General features: G+C 39.0%; 1 protein-coding gene across 3 annotated transcripts in view; it reads right to left on the bottom strand.

Moving 5' to 3' along the window:
* LOC137622926 (focadhesin) overlaps positions 1-20,130 on the bottom strand; it is a 252,821-nt gene that overhangs the window by 85,361 nt on the left and 147,330 nt on the right. For all 3 annotated transcript variants that reach the window (XM_068353496.1, XM_068353495.1, XM_068353497.1), the window contains one exon: positions 8,673-8,899. In XM_068353496.1, coding sequence (XP_068209597.1) covers positions 8,673-8,899 — 227 coding nt within the window. The remainder of the gene's footprint in view (positions 1-8,672; positions 8,900-20,130) is intronic.

The following is a 20,130-nucleotide window of genomic DNA, read 5'->3' as shown; positions in this document are numbered from 1 at the left end:
CTACTATCTATGTTCCTCTAGCCTAACCAGGGACTCAGCCGAGTTCAGCTGGTACTGCTAGGGTGCCACAGCCCAACCTCCCACATTTCCACCACAGATGAAGCTTCATACTGCTGAGTCCCCTACTGCTGCTACCTCCGCGGTCATCTAAGGCACCGGAGGAAGCAGCAGGGCCTACCGGAACTGCGTCACAATCGCTCGCCATTCATTCCTATTTCTAGCACGCTCTCTTGCCTCTCTTACATCTATCCTCCTATCACCCAGAGCTTTCTTCACACCATCCATCCACCCAAACCTTGGCCTTCCTCTTGTACTTCTCCCATCAACTCTTGCATTCATCACCTTCTTTAGCAGACAGCCATTCTCCATTCTCTCAACATGGCCAAACCACCTCAACACATTCATATCCACTCTAGCCGCTAACTCATTTCTCACACCCGTTCTCACCCTCACCACCTCGTTCCTGACCCTATCTACTCGAGATACACCAGTCATACTCCTCAGACACTTCATCTCAAACACATTCAATTTCTGTCTCTCCATCACTTTCATTCCCCACAACTCCGATCCATACATCACAGTTGGTACAATCACTTTCTCATATAGAACTCTCTTTACATTCATGCCCAACCCTCTATTTTTTACTACTCCCTTAACTGCCCCCAACACTTTGCAACCTTCATTCACTCTCTGACGTACATCTGCTTCCACTCCACCATTTGCTGCAACAACAGACCCCAAGTACTTAAACTGATCCACCTCCTCAAGTAACTCTCCATTCAACATGCCATTCAACCTTGCACCACCTTCCCTTCTCGTACATCTCATAACCTTACTCTTACCCACATTAACTCTCAACTTCCTTCTCTCACACACCCTTCCAAATTCTGTCACTAGTCGGACAAGCTTCTCTTCTGTGTCTGCTACCAGTACAGTATCATCCGCAAACAACAACTGATTTACCTCCCATTCATGATCATTCTCGTCTACCAGTTTAAATCCTCGTCCAAGCACTCGAGCATTCACCTCTCTCACCACTCCATCAACATACAAGTTAAACAACCACGGCGACATCACACATCCCTGTCTCAGCCCCACTCTCACCGGAAACCAATCGCTCACTTCATTTCCTATTCTAACACATGCTTTACTACCTTTGTAGAAAGGTTTATAAATACCAAAGAAAAATTGAAAATTGGTAATTGGAATGTTGTAGAACCATAAATCAGATTGGGAAGTTACAGCAAGTGGAGAATGAATTTATGAAATATAGTTTGGATACCTTTACCCTATGTGAAACACGTTGAAGGGGATTGGTAAAGAGATCTTAGACCAAGGCAATATACATATATCTACTCAGGAGGAACTGATAGAGTTGGAAGAGAAGGGGCAGGAATGATAATGACACCAAGAGCATAAAAGGCATTAACGGAATAAAGAGCTGTAAGTAGTAGATTGTTACTTGCAAAGATGAATACTATGAAGAACTGCAGAGTGTAATAGATGAGATCCCAGAGAGAGATATAAAATTAGTGATTGGTGACCTCAATGCTAAATTTGGAAGGAATTATCAAGGTGTAGAGATTGTGATGGGTGTTGAGGGTCTTGGCAAAGTTGAAAATGAAAATGGAGCACATTTCATAAATTTTCGTTCAACAAACAATCTTGTTATTGGAGGTACTCTTTTCCAGCACAAGGATATAAAAATATACATGGACTTCAACATGTGGCAACTACAAAAATCAAATAGATCACATAGCATTAATAAAGAAAGGAGGAGGACTCTGAGAAATGTAAGAAGCTATAGAGGGGCAGATATATTGGTAGCAATCACTAGCACATTATTGCCACAGTGAAATTAAAACTGAAAGCATACAATAAAAATGTAGATAGAATACAGGACCTAAGTTTGATATAACTAAGCTTCTAGATGATGAGCACTGAAACATTTGCAATTAAATTTAGGTATCAATTTGCAGTCTTAGAAACTTTAAGAGACGAAGAGGAGACAATTAATGAAAAATGGTGTGAAATTAAGAAAATATATCACTGAAGTTTTGGGACATGCAGTTACAATGAAAAAACCATGGATATCAAATGATACATGGGATATCTAAAAAAGTAGACAAAGACAAAAATTCATTGTTGAAAGTTTGCAAGGAAGTAATGAAAATTACAAGGTAGAGCCTGCTAAGTATTCCAATATTAAGAGTGAGGTCTAACAAAAAGACAGGAATGACTGGAGAGAATATTTAGACAGGAAAGCAGATGAGGCTGACAAAGCTATGAATTCAGGGAGTGGCTATAGTATAAGAATCGCATATAGAATTATTAATGGAACCTCAACTGGGGCCAAAAGAAGAAGCATATACCCATCAAAAAGAGAGATGTATCTGTTATAACAGAAGATGAAGAAAGGCAACATTGGATAGAACACTTTAGTTTGGCCATTAATAGGAGATATGAAGGGAATAATTTGATGGATGTACCTGAAGCTGAGGAGGACCTTTATGGGCCCATAATTGAATTCAGTGTGTTTGAAGTTTAAGCTATCATTAAAAAACACAAGAGATGGAACCCCCATGGATACAATGGAATACATGCCGAGATGATTTTGGCCAAAAATGAAGTGACTCCAAGAATATTTACAAGATTATTTTGAAGAATGTGGCATGAAGAGACAAAACCTGATGAATGGGAGCTGAGTGTTGGTGAAAATGGCAAAAAAGGAGGTCTGACTGACTGCAATAATTACAGAGGCATTACACTGTTGTCAGTTGTCATGAAAATATACAGTATGCTCATTCTAAAGAGACTATAGAGAAGGAGTGATGTAAAGCTGAGAGATGAACAAGTAGGATTTCGAAAAGGTAGAAGTTGTACAGTACTGACCAAATTCTCCTTTTAAGACACATGGTACAGCAATGTATAAAATACAGAAATACACTTGTGATAGCATTTGTGGACTATAAAAAAGCCTTTGATTGTGTGCACGGGCCAATTTTGTGGAGTCCTCTTAAATATGTGAATTTGGTCAAGTCTGTTCATAAGCATAGCAAGTGAACAGTTGATATTAATGGAGTCATATCCAGTGAACAGTGGGCCTATGTTGTTTATCCTCGTCATGGATTTTGTAATGCATAAAACAGTTGGGAATGGAAGAGAAGTATTGGACTGGATTGGTAGCAGGAAATTAGTGGACCTAGAGCATGCTGATGACGCTGTCCTTATTAGCAAAACGCAATGATTGCTTACCAGAATGCATGAAATGTCACATGAGGTTGGGCTCAAGATAAATTAATGAAAGACAGAGATGATGAGAACTGAATATGCAATGAAAGATGAAATATCATTGGAAGAAGAAAAGATTGGTGAGGTAGAATCATTTAAATATTTAGGAACTATAATCTCTAATACTGAACAGGGTCTTTAGAATTCAAGTTTAATGAAAGATTGAAGAAAGCATATCAGACAATGGCTAGGTTAAGTAAAATTTTAAAATCAAATTGCCTGAAATTACATATAAAAATCAGGCTATATATCAGTTTTGTGAGATCGGTGTTACTGTATAGACAAGTCATAGTATGACAATGAAAAAATATCCTACAGATTTTGCAGATTTGAGAACAAAGCCCTAGGAAAAATATTGGGAGTTAAATGGCAGGAGGTTGGCCAGGGCGCCAGCTGCCCGTTGAGATACTACCACTAGGGAGGTATTGGGTCCTTTGACTGGCCAGACAGTAATGCATTGGAACTCTCTCTATGGTTACAGCTTATTTTTTTCTTTGCCTACACTTACACAGAATAGTCTGGCCTATTCTTTACATATTCTCATCTTTCCTCATACACCTGACAACAATGAGATACTAAACACTTCTTCACCCAAGGGGTTTATTACTGTACTGCAATTTGTTCAGTGTACTTTCCTCTTGGTAAGGGTACAAGAGTTTCTTTAGCTATGGTAAGCAGCTCTTTTAGAAGGACACTCCAAAATTAAACCATTGTTCTCTAGTCTTGGGTAGTGCCATAGCCTCTGTACCATGGTCTTCCACTGTCTTGGGTTAGAGTTCTCTTGCTTGAGAGTACACTCGGGCACACTATTCTATCTTATTATTTTTTTTTCTTCCTCTTGTTTTTTTTAAATAGTGTGTTGGGCAGGGTTAATAGAAGGGCCATGGATGCCTGGTGGTTTATCAAGAGGTTGTCTTTTCCTTTTCTGATTCTTTTTCTCCTCAAAACCCTCCTTACTGTCCTCCCTTTGGTTGAAGTGGCTATCCTGGAGGGTATTTAGCCTTGCATGGTGTATCGGCTCCTCCATGTTGACCAGTTTTTCCGACTTTTTACTATAGTCTATGGGTTTCATCAATCACTTTATTTATAATTCTGTACATATTGTTTTTGTTATAATTCTTGTTAGTCTAGTTTTTAAGTATGATGTCTCTTTTTTTATTTCTATTAATTCTTATGCTGTCTGGAGACAATGAGCGAAATCCGGAACCAGTACATCCTAGATTTCGTCAATGTCGTCTTCTGTATTGAAATATTCGTGGTCTTCATGCAAATATCCAAGATCATACAGTTGTGTCCGGACAGTATGATATTCTTTTGTGCTCAGAAACTTTGGTTTCTAATATGAGGCACTCCTCTGAGCTACTATAAGTGGTTTTAAGAAGCCAATAATGTTGAAACGCGAGGCCATCCCTAGGGCCAGGGGAATGGCGGTGTACATTAGGACCGAGTACCCTGCTTCTCATAAGTCCTGCTATCAATGTGGATGTCATGAGATTCAGGTAATTAAAGTTTGTGGCAGGCATAACAACTTTTATTTGTGTCCCATTTACCAGAATCCAGACATGGATGATTCTATCTTCGATTGTCTTCTTACCATTATGGCTAAGATACAAGAAGATGATAGAAAGGCTTCTTCTTTTGTCTTTGTTGGAGATTTTAATGCTCACCATAGGGAGTGGTTAGGTTCTATCTCTCCTACCGATCGCCATGGCTTAAGAGCTTTAGACTTTGCCTCGGAATCAGGCTGTGAGCACATCATAAATGAAGCTACTCACAGGTCTGGTAATTGCTTGGACCTCGTATACATTGACTCCCCTGGCGTTATAACTAGTAAGGTTGGTTCTCCAGTCGGGACATTTGATCATGCCTTGATTTCATTAGTAGTGAAGACTGAGCAGCCTGTCCCTGATATATCATACTCTTGTAAAATTTATATGAAATCCCAAGCAGAATGGAATGGGATTTTGCATGATCTTTTGTGCTTGAATTGGTCACAATTATATAGTAGTGTAGATCCTGTTGTCCCTTTGAATGAAAATCTAGTCAACATAATTGATAGGTGTATCCCTTCTCGAGTGCTAAGGTACCGAGTGAAGAACAAATCGTAGTTCAATGATGATTGTAGACGTGCTTATTTGGAGAAGGAGGAGGCCTATCATCTTTGGAAGGGTAACAGATCAGATTTGACCTGGAACAACTATACTCAGCTTCTAGCTTTTGCTCAAAGAGTTTATGCCTCAACTGAAAAGGAGTACAATTTAACCATAAAAGAAACTCTTTCTGGTACAACTCAGGAACATAAATGGTGGTCTACCCTTAAATCTGCACTCTTTAGTGTAGATGCAACAGTTCCTCCTTCACTTAAACCAGATGGCTCAGTCACTCACTGTCCAAAGGAAAAGGCAACCCTGTTGAACTTCCGCATTCCTGTTTTCCTGAGGCTAAACTAACTAGTTTAGCTTTTCGATCTCATGAGATTAAAGCTCTGTTGATGGACCTTGATGCTTATGGAGGTGTAGACCCAAATGGTATTTTTCCTTTGTTTTTTTATAAAGACAGCAGATTTCTTAGCTCCAAAGTTATCTGTTATTTTGCGCTAGTTAGCAAGAAGAGCAGCTTTTAGCACTTCTTGGAGAATTGGTAATGTTACTCCTCTATGTAAATGTGTTTGTGGTAGCTCAAATCCCACTGATTACCGCCCAATTTCCATAACTCCCATATTATCTAAAGTTTCTGCATGTTTTCTGGCAAAACGTCTTAATAGGTTTGCTGAAGGTAATCATCTATTCCCTAGTTTGCAATTTGGTTTTTGTAAAGGCCTTGGAGCATGTGATGCCCTTCTTACAATCTCCAATGCTGTACAAAAAGCCCTTGATTGTGGTCAGGAAGTTCGTATGATTGGCCTTGATTTTAGTGCTGCCTTTGACCGTGTTAATCATGAGGCCCTTGTTTTCAAACTCAAACAGTTGGGAGTGGGTGGGTCATTTCTTAGCATTATTGTTGATCTTTTAAGTAATAGATCTCAAAGAGTTGTTGTTGATGGGCACCATAGTGAGTATAGGAATGTGATATCCGGTGTTCCACAGGGTAGTCTTCTTGCACCATTACTTTTCATACTATATACACATGACATGTGGTTTGGCCTAGAAAACAAGCTTGTTGCATATGCAGATGATGCTACTCTCTTTGCATCAATTCCATCCCCTGAATGTAGATCTGGGGTTGGTGAATCCCTTAATAGAGATTTAGCTAAAACTAGTGCATGGTGCAAATTATGGGGTATGAAGTTGAATCCTAATAAAACTCAAAGTATGATTGTAAGTAGGTCAAGGACGGTGGCTCCTCAACATCCGGATCTCAGTATTGATAATGTTTCTTTAAATTTGTATGACTTTTAAAATTTTAGGTGTGATTCTCAACAGCAAATTTACTTTTGAGAAACACATTAGGTCTGTGTCTTCTTCAATTGCACAAAAAATTGGCTTATTGAGAGTCTCACAAGATTTTCGGTGTGTTGTAATTCTTTCATTCTACCTTGTTTTGAGTATTGTTCTCCTGTCTGGTGTTCAGCTGCGGATTCTCATCTTAATTTGTTGGACAGAAACTTACGGTCTAATAAAGTTCTTATTCCTGATCTGGATACTGTATTAATCTTTGGCACCGTCGTTCAATTAGTTCATTATGCATGTTGCATAAGATTTTTCATAACTCTGACCATCCTTTACATTCAGATCTCCCTGGACAATTCTATCCTGTTCATAATACTAAGCAGGCAGTTAATTTTAATAGCCAGGCCTTCTCCATCATGAGGCTCAATACTACACGGTATTCTAGAAGTTTTATTCCAGCTGTTACCAAGTTGTGGAATGATCTTCCTAAAAAGTTCAAAGTTGGAGCAAATGTTTTTATGTTGACCAGGCTGACATCAGTCTTTTTATAGTTTATATATGACATATCTGTTTTTGACGTTGTTAATAGTTTATATAGGACATATCTGTTTTGACGTTACTGTTTTTAGAATGATTTATTGTTAATTTATTCTCATCATTTATTTATTTCCTTATTTCCTTTCATCACTGGGCTATTTTTCCCTATTGGAGCCCTTGGGCTTATAGCATCTTGATTTTGCAACTAGGGTTGTAGCTTGGCTGGTAATAATAATAATAATAACAATAATAATAATAGAGATGAAACTATAAGATAGATTACTCGAGTGCCATATGTGGATGAAATAATGGTGAAGGGTGAATTCTAGTTTTATATTTTTCATATCTCAATTAATTATTGTCAAAAATAGTAATTTTGGGGGTCTTTTGAAAGTTTGAATTAGTCATATTTGAGTTAATAAAAGCATAAATTTAAAGATAAAAAAAATGAAAAATGTGAATGAGATCATGGTGAGGGGTAGATGAAGATGGTTTGGGCAAGCTTTTTACACTCCCAAATAGAGATTAGTTCACCAAACTTTCAACTGGGCTCCATAAGGTACTAGATGTATTGAAAGACCCAGGCGTACATGGCTGAGGACTATGAGGCATGAAGTAGGAGATGATGAATGGAGAAATACTGATTTAAAAAGCCCAAGACAGACATGACTGGTGAAATCTAACTGAGGCCCTTTGCGTCAATAGGCGTTATAATGATGATGTCGATTAGTGTTTATGTATGTAATTGTTCAGTGGCTACTTTCCTTTTGGTTAGGGTAGAGGAGACTCTTTAGTTATGGTAAGCAGATCTTCTAAGAGGACACTCCAAAATCAAACCATTGTTCTGTATTCTTGGGTAGTGTCATAGCCTCTGTACCATGGCCTTCCACTGTCTTTGATTAGAGTTCTCTTACTTGCGGGTAGACTATGGAACGCTGTTCTATCTTATTTCTTCTCTTCCTCTTGTTTTTTTTCCAATTTTTTTATAGTTTATATATGAAAGATCTAATTTAGTGTTATTACAGTTCTTAAAATATATATTTTCTTTTGCTTATTACTTCTCTTGTAGTTTGTTAATTTTCTTGTTTCCTTTCCTCACTGGGCTATTTTTCTCTGTTGGAGTCCTTAGGCTTATAACATCTTGCTTTTCCAACTAGGGTTATAACTTGGCTTGTAATAATAGTAATAATAATAATTAGTAGTAAGCAATGGTTTAGAAAATCTGCAAAGTAAATCAATGGAGACATCCGAGAAAGCTACTAAAAAGTAAGTGAGATGAGTGATCGAAATATTCCTAAGGATCTGGATGGCGGATGCACTGAAAGACAACCTTCTTTTTGTTTGTCAGAACCTGGGAACATTTACGATACGAACATAGTTATATGATTAATGGGGTTGTAATGAAGTAATCTTGTTCAAGGGTTTTACAACCATAAATAAAAACTTTAAACTTACCCTGGTGGCTTCTTGAACTGACTGAGTAGTAGATCCTTGATATAGAAACACAGATGTCACAATTGTATAGTGGAAAACTGATATCTGGTTAGTAGATGTAGCCAGTTTCATAAGCCAATCAGATGCCTGCTGGGGATCCCTTACTAAACGGTCAGAGAATTCCAAAGCCGGAATATAAGAAACTAGACTTGAATATGTGCAACACAGTGTCTCCCAATATGGATTTCCTATAAAGAAAAAAAATAAAAAAAAAATCTTGAAAAGAGGGAATGAATGTTTTAATTGTACATGTGCAAGTTCATTAAACACAACTGAGATCAGGGAATACAAACACATATAATAAATAAATATATATATATATATATATATATATATATATATATATATATATATATATATATATATAATATATACATTTATATACACACACACACATATATATATATATATATATATATATAAACACACTTACATATAATTAAAAAACTTTACTTACAGCTAATTTGTAATTTGATCAACACTTGCTCTACTACTATCTGATCTAAAGAATAGGTGCATCCCCCCAATTCTAAATATTTCAACTTATTATTTCCAAAGCCTTCTTGAAAGGGACTTTTTTTAATATCTCTTTATGAAATTCTTTGCTTCCCATTACTATTATCTTTTAATTTTCCTACTCATGTTTTTCATGGATCTATGCATATTTCTCCATTAAAAATTCTTTCTCATTGGCTCTCATTTAGAAGAATTCATTGTTCCTATCCCATTAAGCCCTTCTAAGCTCCTACTACCTTGATCATAAAAGGATACTGTACTTCCCAGTGTGTGTTTTGCACAGCAAACTATACTCATTGATCTTGTACAGAAAAGTATATGCAGTAGCAAAGGCTTTTTGCAAGGTCCCGTAAGAGTTAAATAGTTTTCATATTTAATTTCTGTATCTCTCTTTTCATCTGGCTAGCCTACTTCTACAGTTTTTAATTAATGCTGTTTCACCCAACTTAAATATTAGTTTTTCTGTATAGTCTTTAAGAAATCTATAAATTTAAATTGGAAGTTTAATCAAATTAAAAGAATATTGCTTACTTATACTTTTACCTAAAAAATTGTGCAAAGCTTGTCTCCTTGAATAGCAACTAAACAAAGAATGTGGATCATCTATTTCTACATGATTCCTAAGCGTATTTCAATCACCTAATACTAAATCTTGTTATTTAACATATATCTTAGGTAAACAAAACTACTCATTCAAAATTCTAGGAGTTCAAATTGGTGCCAATTGTGAATAAAAGTTTATCTATTTCAAATGGCTAAATCAGCTCCCATAACACTTGGGGCTTGATTCCATTAGTCATATACACTAATTTTTAAAGCTAGTATCAGCCTTATACTAGATTAAAACATTCCTACCATGAAAGCGTTACTGTACTTGAATTATAGTGGGGTAATTCTTTTACATTGCCCATTTCTCTTTTTGGATCATTACTGTCTATAGTACATTTATGTATATTTTTGGGAAAATATATACATCTTTGGTAAATCGTAATACATAAGCTAACCCTTAACACCTTACAAGTCAACTTATTACACATTTCCTTCAAAGACTGCTTTGTTGACAATTTTTTTTTTCTTTTTGCAACAAAGAAGCATATTTCTTTTACTTTCGTGTTTTCCTTGAGTTTAATATTCTTCCTTACTTGAATGTTTCGGTATGATGCTTTCTTTGGGAATAATCTTATTTTCTTACTTTTTTCCTGGGCACAGGAATAGTTTTCTCCTTAGATGACAACTTTTTAGCATACACTATTGAGAATTACAAGAAATTGATTTTCAAAGGGTTTTTTCGCTTTTAATAACCATCTGTCGGCAAATGATCCTTTGTCTATAAATTCCTACTACTTTGATTGATTACCTGGAAGGTACATAACCACCCAAAAATAAGCAATCATCTAGTAATTCGATGAAGCTATCTTTATCACTTAGAGTAAAATGTTTCATAATGTATGCACAAAGCATTAGGACAACATTGAAGAGGAAATTCCCCAAGGGTGATTGTGGGAAGAAATGATGAAGATGATGGCAATGAAGAGAATGATACAGTACATACCCTAAAGAGAAAAAATGAAGTTGTCACAGATTAAATTACAATGGATACTACTTGGATTGGATTGATAAAAACAGGGAAAATTCATAATTCTTTTTTTACCTTTGACTAATTTCTCCTAGTAGCATAGATTCTTATACCGCTCATCAAATGGGTATCTGTTCCAATCAAAACAAAAACTGACTAATATCAGCTGTTATTTGTTTATAGTGTATGGTATGGTGCTTCATATTTTTAAATTTATAATCAAGTTTAAATTTGAAATGAAACTTGTGAAACTGATATTTGAAACTATTTTTAAAACTAATACAGTAATGTTTAAAAGCTATATCGCTACATTCAGTGGAAGGTATAATATCATAATTGTTTCCTTACTTGCAACCACATCTCCACCAGTTTTATCATAATACAAGGTAATGAACAGTAAAAATAAAGTTTACAAATGTTCCATTGAGTAATGAATGTTTGGATGATAAATTAATTTTCTTGGTATAAGAATATTTCATGAAATAATTTTGACTAATTAAAATGCACCTTTTACTAGTGGGAAGTGGTTTGAACCTTGGGTTTATTATCATTATTACTATTACAATCTAGGCTTCAACCCTAGTTGGAAAAGCAGGATGCTATAAGCCCAAGGGCTCCAAAAGAAAAAATAAGCAAAGTGAGGAAAAGAAACAAAGAAAATAAATAAGCTACTCAAAAGTTATGAATATAAAATATTTTTAAAATAGTAAAAAATTAAAATAGATCTTTCATCTATAAAACATAAAAAAGTGACTTATGCCTGCCTGTTCAACATAGAAACTTTCACTACAAGTTTGAACTTTTGAAGTTCCACCGATTCAACTACCTGATTAGGAACATCATTGCACAACTTGCTCACAGCTGGAATAAAAATGACAAATTCGGTGATAATTTGTATTTTTCCCTAACTAATACAGACCTGGAGTTATTTATGTGGAATATCTTTCGGTGGAGCTGAAAGGTATCCATTAAGACTAAAATGTGCAAGGTGGCAATCCTGCCTAACCAGTGAGTAGATAAGCAGGGGAGGGGGCGGGGGGTTCCCTGCCACCTACTCACACAGCAGTGAACTAAGTCACTTTTTTATTGCAGGCAGGACTTATAGGGGGGAAAGGTGATGGCGGGCCAAATTATATAAATAACTCCAGGTTTGTATTAGTCGGGGAAAAAGACAAATTATCTCTAAATTTGTCATTTGTTCCCCGACTAACAAACCTTATGTTATCTATGAAGTCTGACTTCTTGCTAGTTATTGACCCAGGTTTACCTAGTACAGTATTTGAATGTTATCAAGGGAAACCTTGCCACCTTGCTTCCTGTAGGTCTTTATCATTCGAAAGGTCCAGGTTTCTGTGTCTGAATACAGTTGTTAACATACTCCTGTATCCCTTGATGGTAGAGGATGAAAAGTTGCGATTCCTTCAAAGGTGTAACAGGAAGTCAGCAATCTGAGCTACAGAGGTACTGGATGAGGAAACAGAGTTGACTCTACACCATTCTCTAAAAACCTCCCACTTGGATTGATAAACCTTGATGGTCAAAGTCCTCCTTGCTCTTGCAATAGCTCTAGCTGCCTCCTTCGAAAAACCTCTAGCTCTTGTGAGTTTTTCGATAGTCTGAGGGCAGTTAGCTGAAGATTTTGGAGACTTTGATGGTACCTTTCCAAGTGGGGTTGTTTGAGTAAATCTACTTTTAATGGAAGGCTTTTTGGAGTGTCCCCCATCCATTCCAGTACCTCTGTGAACCATTCTCTTGAGGGCCAAAAGGGGGCCACTAGAGTCATTCTGGTCCCTTCGTGTGACACAAACTTTTGCAGCACTTTGTAAAGGATCTTGGAACGGTGGAAAGGCGTACGTAGGTTGGCCAGGGCACCAGCCGCCCGTTGAGATACTACCACTAGAGAGGTATTGGATCCTTTGACTGGCCAGACAGTAATGCATTGGATCCCTCTCTCTGGTCACGGCTTATTTTTTCTTTGCCTACACTTACACTGAATAGTCTGGCCTATTCTTTACATATTCTCGTCTTTCCTCATACACCTGACAACAATGAGATACTTTAGACTTCTTCACCCAAGGGGTTAATTACTGTAATGCAATTTGTTCAGTGTACCTTCCTCTTGGTAAGGGTAGAAGAGACTCTTTAGCTATGGTAAGCAGCTCTTCTGGGAGAAGGACACTCCAAAATTAAACTATTGTTCTCTAGTCTTGGGTAGTGCCATAGCCTCTGTACCATGGTCTTCCACTGTCTTGGATTAGAGTTCTCTTGCTTGAGGGTACACTCGGGCACACTATTCTATCTTATTATTATTATTTTTTTCTTCCTCTTGTTTTTTTGAAATGGTGTGTTGGGCAGGCTTAATAGAAGGGCCATGGATGCCTGGTGGTTTATCAAGAGGTTGTCTTTTTCCTTTTTCTGATTCTTTTTCTTCTCAAAATCATCCTTACTGTCCTCCCTTCTGTTGAAGTGGCTATCCTGGAGGGTATTTAGCCTTGCATGGTGTATCGGCTCCTCCAGGTTGACCAGTTTTTCCAACTTTTTACTATAGTCTATGGGTATCATCAATCACTTTATTTATAATTCTGTACATATTGTTTTTATAATTCTTGTTAATCTAGTCTTTAAGTATGATGTCTCTTTTTTATTTCTATTAATTCTAATGCTGTCTGGAGACATTGAGCGAAATCCGGGACCAGTACGTCCTAGATTTCGTCAATGTCGTCTTCTGTATTGCAATATTCGTGGTCTTCATGCAAATATTCAAGACCTTACAGTTGCGTCCAGACAGTATGATATTCTTTTGTGCTCAGAAACTTTGGTTTCTAATATGAGGCACTCATCTGAGCTCCTTATAACTGGTTTTAAGAAGCCAATAATGTTGAAACTTGATGCCATCCCTAGGGCCAGGGAAATGGCGGTGTATATTAGGACCGAGTACCCTGCTTCTCATAAGTCCTGCTATCAATGTGGATGTCATGAGATTCAGGTAATAAAAGTCTGTGGCAGGCATAACAACTTTTCTTTGTGTTCGATCTACCGGAATCCAGATATGGATGATTCTATCTTCGATTGTCTTCTTACCATTATAGCTAAGATACAAGAAGATGATAGAAAGGCTTCTTTTGTCTTTGTTGGTGATTTTAATGCTCACCATAGGGAGTGGCTAAGTTCTATCTCTCCTACCGATCGCCATGGCTTAAGAGCTTTAGCCTTTGCCTCTGAATCAGGCTGTGAGCAAATCATAAATGAAGCTACTCACAGGTCTGGTAATTGCTTGGACCTCGTATACACTGACTCCCCTGGCATTATAACTAGTAGGGTTGGTTCTCCACTCGGGACATCTGATCATGCCTTGATTTCATTAGTAGTGAAGACTGAGCATCCTGTCCCTGATATATCATACTCTTGTAAAATTTATAGGAAATCCCAAGCAGACTGGAATGGGATTTTGCTTGATCTTTTGTGCCTGAATTGGTCACAATTATATAGTAGTGTAGATCCTGTTGTCCCTTTGAATGAGAATATAGTCAACATAATTGATAGGCATATCCCTTCTCGTGTGCTAAGGTACCGAGTGAAGGACAAACCGTGGTTCAATGATGATTGTAGACGTGCTTATTTGGAGAAGCAGGAGGCCTATCACCTTTGGAAGGGTAACAGATCAGATTTGACCTGGAACAACTATACTCAGCTTCGAGCTTTTGCTCAGAGAGTTTATGCCTCAACTGAAAAGGAGTACAATTTAACCATAAAAGAAACCCTTTCTGGTACAACTCAGGAACATAAATGGTGGTCTACCCTTAAATCTGCACTCTTTGGTGTAGATACAACAGTTCCTCCTTTACTTAAATCAGATGGCTCAGTCACTCACTGTCCAAGGGAAAAGGCAACCATTTTGGCTGATGTTTTTGACAGTAAACAGAGTAATGAAAAACTTGAACTTCCTCATTCCTGTTTTCCTGAGGCTAAACTAACTAGTTTAGCTTTTCGATCTCGTGAGATTAAAGCTGTGTTGATGGACCTTGATGCTTATGGAGGTGTAGACCCAAATGGTATTTTTCCTTTGTTTTCTATAAAGACAGCAGATTTCTTAGCTCCAAAGTTATCTGTTATTTTGCGCAAGTTAGCAAGAAGAGGAGCTTTTAGCACTTGTTGGAGAATTGGTAATGTTACTCCTCTATGTAAATGTGTTTGTGGTAGGTCAAGTCCCACTGATTACCGGCCAATTTCCATAACTCCCATATTATCTAAAGTTTTGAACGTCTTCTGGCAAAACGTCTTAACAGGTTTGCTGAAGGTAATCATCTACTCCCTAGTTTGCAATTTGGTTTTCGTAAAGGCCTTGGAGCATGTGATGCCCTTCTTACAATCTCCAATGCTGTACAGAAATCCCTTGATTGTGGTGGGGAAGTTCGTATGATTGGCCTTGATTTTAGTGCTGCCTTTGACCGTGATAATCATGAGGCCCTTGTTTTCAAACTCAAACAATTGGGAGTGGGTGGGTCGTTTCTTAGCATTATTAATGATTTTTTAAGTAATAGATCTCAAAGAGGTGTTGTTGATGGGCATCATAGTGAGTATAGGAATGTGATATCCGGTGTTCCACAGGGTAGTGTTCTTGGCCCATTACTTTTCATACTATATACACATGACATGTGCTTTGGCCTAGAAAACAAGCTTGTTGCATAAGCAGATGATGCTACTCTCTTTGCATCAATTCCATCCCCTGAATGTAGATCTGGGGTTGGTGAATCCCTTAATAGAGATTTAGCTAAAATTAGTACATGGTGTAAATTATGGGGTATGAAGTTGAATCCTAACAAAACTCAAAGTATGATTGTAAGTAGGTCAAGGACGGTGGCTCCTCAACATCCGGATCTCAGTATTGATAGTTTCTTTAAATTTGTATGACTCTTTTAAAATTTTAGGTGTGATTCTCGACAGCAAATTTACTTTTGAGAAACACATTAGGTCTGTGTCTTCTTCAATTGCACAAAAAATTGGCTTATTGAGAAAGTCTTTTAAGATTTTTGGTGATTAATCTATTCTGAAGAAGTGTTTTAATTCTTTCATTCTACCTTGTTTTGAGTATTGTTCTCCTGTCTGGTCTCCAGCTGCTGATTCTTATCTTAATTTGTTAGACAGAAACTTACGGTCTATGAAATTTCTTATTCCAGATCTAGATATTAATCTTTGGCACCGTCGTTCAATTAGTTCATTATGCATGTTGCATAAGATTTTTCATAACTCTGACCATCCTTTACATTCAGATCTCCCTGGACAATTCTATCCTGTTTGTAATACTAGGCAGGCAGTTAATTCTAATAGCCAGGCCTTCTCCATCATGAGGCTCAATACTAAACAGTATTCTAGAAGTTTTATTCCAGCTGTTCCCAAGTTGTGGAATGATCTTCCTAATTGGGTAGTTGAATCAGTAGAACTTCAAAATTTCAAAGTAGGAGCAAATGTTTTTATGTTGACCAGGCTGACAAGAGTCTTTTTATTGTTTATATATGGCATATCTGTTTTTGACATTGTTAATAGTTAATATAGGACATATCTGTTTTGACGCTGTTACTGTTTTTAGAATGATATATTGTTAATTTATTCTCATCATTTATTTATTTCCTTATTTCCTTTCCTCACTGGGCTATTTTTCCCTGTTGGAGCCCTTGGGCTTATAGCATCTTGCTCTTCTAGGGTTGTAGCTTGGCTAGTAATAATAATAATAATAATAATAATAATAATAATAATAATAATAATAATAATAATAATAATAACGTGTCCAGATTTGTCCAATCTAACAGGAAAGCATCTACGTGGACTGCTTCGAGATCTGGCACTGGGGAGCAATAAGTCTCTAGCCTCTTTGTCTTTGAGGTCGTGAATAGGTCTATGCATGGACGACCCCAAAGTCGTCACAGACTCTTGCAGACTTCTTGATGGAGCGTCCATTCTGTGGACAGAATCTGACCTCTCCTGCTGAGGCTGTCTGCCATCACGTTCTTTTCCCCTTGAATGAACCTTGTAATCTGGACTACATTCCTTTCCTCTGCCCATAAGAGGAGATTCCTCGCAGTTTCGTAATGAGACATCGAGTGGGTTCCTCCTTGCTTGGCAATGTAAGCCAATGATGTGGTGTTGTCAGCATTGACCTGCACCACTTTGTTCAGAACTGACCCTTCGAAGCTTCTGAGGGCCAACAAGACTGCCAACAGTTCTTTTTGGTTGATATGGAAGTTCTTTTGAGCCTCTATCCACAACCCTGAAACTTCCAACTTGCCCAGTGTTGCTTCCCACCCTGAGTCTGAGGCATCAGAACACAACACAAGGGGTGGGTTCTTCTGTTCTAAGGGGTAACCTTCATGGAACCTTTTCGGATTGTTCCACCACTGAAGGCAACTTCTGATAGATTTCGTAATTGGAATGCACATCGTCTCTAGGTCCTTCTCCTTGTCCCAATGATGATTGAGGTGGAATTGGAGAGGACGAAGATTCAGCCTTCCTAGAGAGACAAACTGTTCCAACGAGGAGAGGGTTCCCAACAGACTCATCCACTTCCTCGCAGAACACTTCCTCTTCCTTAGAAAAGATTGCAGAGTTAAGATGGCTTGTTCCATCCTTGATGGAGAGGGAAAAGCCCGAAAAACCCGACTCTGAATCACCATCCCCAAATAAAGTATCTCTTGTGATGGTGTCAGGAGAGACTTGTCCTTGTTGACAAGACCCAATTTTTTTGTTAGACTCAAAGTTGTCTGGAGCTCCTTCAGGCAGTGATCATATGAGTGAGCTCTGAGAAGCCAATCGTCGAGATACAGGGAGGCTCTGATGCCTCTTGAGTGGAGAATTCTTGCTACATTGAGCATTAGTTTCGTAAATATTTGAGGGGCGGTACTGAGGCCGAAACACAGAGCTCAAAATTGAAAAACTTCAACCTTGAAGACGAACCTCAGATAATGCATGAAGCTCGGATGAATGGGGATGTGAAAGTAAGCACCCTGGAGGTCTAATGAGACCATCCAGTCGCCCTTTCTTACTGCTGCAAGAACTGACTTTGAAGTCTCCATAGAGAACTTCATCTTCTGGACAAACTTGTTAAGTGCACTTACGTCCTGGTCTGCACGCCATCCCCCCGAGTTCTTGGGAACCAGGAACAGGCGGTTGTAAAAGCTTAGTGATTGTAAGTCCCGCACCCTCTCTTTGGCCCCCTTCTCCAACAATAGAGACACTTGAAGTTGTAACGCTTGTCTCTTTGCCTCCTCTCTGTATCTGGGAGAGAGATCCACTGGAGTTAAAACCAAAGGCGGTTTTCCTATAAAAGGGATTTTGTAACCCTCTTTCAGCAGATGTACTGATCAAAGGTCTGCTCCCCTCTCCTCCCACGCTCGCCAGAAGTTGAGTAGTTTGGCTCCTACTGCCTGAAGGCGAAAGCAGTCAGACTCTGCTTCACCCTGATCTGAAGCCTCTCCTCTTTGCTCTCCTTCCATCGGGCCTGGAGCTACCCCTGCTGGAAGTCTTCCCTCGAAAGGGCTGAGAGAACTTAGGAAAAGGTGTTTCTTCCTTTGGTTTGCGGCTAGAGAAGGAGGATGGTAGGACCTTTCTTGCCGTCTTTGAGACCAGATCTTGTGTGGCCTTCTGAGTTAATGCGGATGAAATTTCTCTTATGAGTTCTTGTGGAAACAGCGAGGAAGACAGAGGAGCATACAGTATAACAATTCTGATTTCTGAAAGGGAGTAACCCTAAGAGACAGAAACGAACACATCTGAGCTCTTTTCTTAAGAATTCCTGCTGAAAAATGCTGCCAACTCATTAGATCCGTCCCGCAATGCCTTATCCATACAGGACATTATGTGGACTAAGCTAGTAGTATCACCCTCTTTAAAGGCAGAAACTTTCTTGCCCAAGGCTCCCAGTGTCCAATCTAGAAAGTTAAAAACCTCAAAGGCTCTAAAGACGCCTTTGAGAAGATGGTCTAACTCCGAGGTAGACCAGAAAATCTTGGTCTTCCTCATGGCCGACCGACGAGGAGCATCTACAAGACTCGAGAAATCTCCCTGGGCAGAGGCAGGAACTCCCAAGCCGAGAACTTCTCCCGTCTCGTACCAGATACTAAATCTAGATGCTAATCTAGCTGGAGAAAACACGAAGGCCGGTTTTCCTTGGTCTTTTTTGGACTCCATCCAGTCCCATCAATCTTAGAGCTCTCTTTGAGGACCGTGACAAAACCATCTTGGTAAAACGAGACTTCCTCGACAACTTCCCAAATGTGAATTCTGAGGGTGGCGAACATGGAGCAACGGGCACAAAAGACTCTGGAAACTCCTCGTTAAAAACCTTCATGAGTTTCTTCAGATCCACTGGAGGCCGAAACGAGTTCGAGTCTTCTCCTTCAGATAACTCCTCAAACAATTCAACAGGAGAAAGGTGATCATCAATGTCTTCCTCTGACAAAGCCCCAACAGGAGTAACGACATTGTGTTTACTAGGATCCATCTCATGAAGTTCCTGACTTCTGACATCAAGAGACCCCGGATCATCATGTCTGTCGCCTTGTTGATGTAATGCTTGACGCTCGGCGAAACGCTCACGATCAAAGCGATTGGAACTAACATGTTCTTGATCACGACATCTGATATGACTAGAGTCATCATGAAGTCCGAGGCTCTCATCCTCAAAGTCATGTCTCACTTCTTGACTACCGGCAACACGGAAAGATGTTCGCCGCTCGGTGTTACGTTCTGTAGAACACTCGATGTCGCGTCATGGCTGACGCTCAGCGTCGCGAACTGCTTGATGCTCGCCGTCCTGTCTGGCTGCTTGCCGCTCGACGTCGCGTCCTGGAGGACGCTCAATATCAGGTCTCGTTGGATGTTCGACATCCTGTTTTGTAGGACGCTCAACGTCAGGTTTTGCTGGACGCTCGAGATCACGTCCTGTATGACGTTCAACGTCACGCTTAGAAGGACGCTCGACGCCTCGCTTTGTAGGAGGTTCGACGTCATGTCTAGCTGGACACTCGACGTCGCTCTTTGCTGGACGCTCGAGATCACGTCCTGAAGGACGTTCAACGCTACGCCTGGAAGGACGCTCGGCGCCTCGCTCTGTAGGACGCTCGACGTCGCGTAAGACTGAACACTTAATGTCACGTTTAGCTGGGCGTTCGGGAACACGTCCTAGAGGACGTTCAACGTCACGTCGAGAAGAACGCTCGACGTCTCGTTCTGACGAACGCTCGACGTGGTAGGATGCTTGACGCTCAATGTCACGTCTGGCTGCCTGATGCCTGGCGTCACGTTGGGTTGCCTGACGTTCGAGAACAAGATTAC

The sequence above is a fragment of the Palaemon carinicauda genome, chromosome 30 (genome assembly GCF_036898095.1).
Source record: "Palaemon carinicauda isolate YSFRI2023 chromosome 30, ASM3689809v2, whole genome shotgun sequence".
Classification (NCBI taxonomy): Eukaryota; Metazoa; Arthropoda; class Malacostraca; order Decapoda; family Palaemonidae; genus Palaemon; species Palaemon carinicauda.
This window is presented reverse-complemented; position numbering and strand designations above follow the sequence as displayed.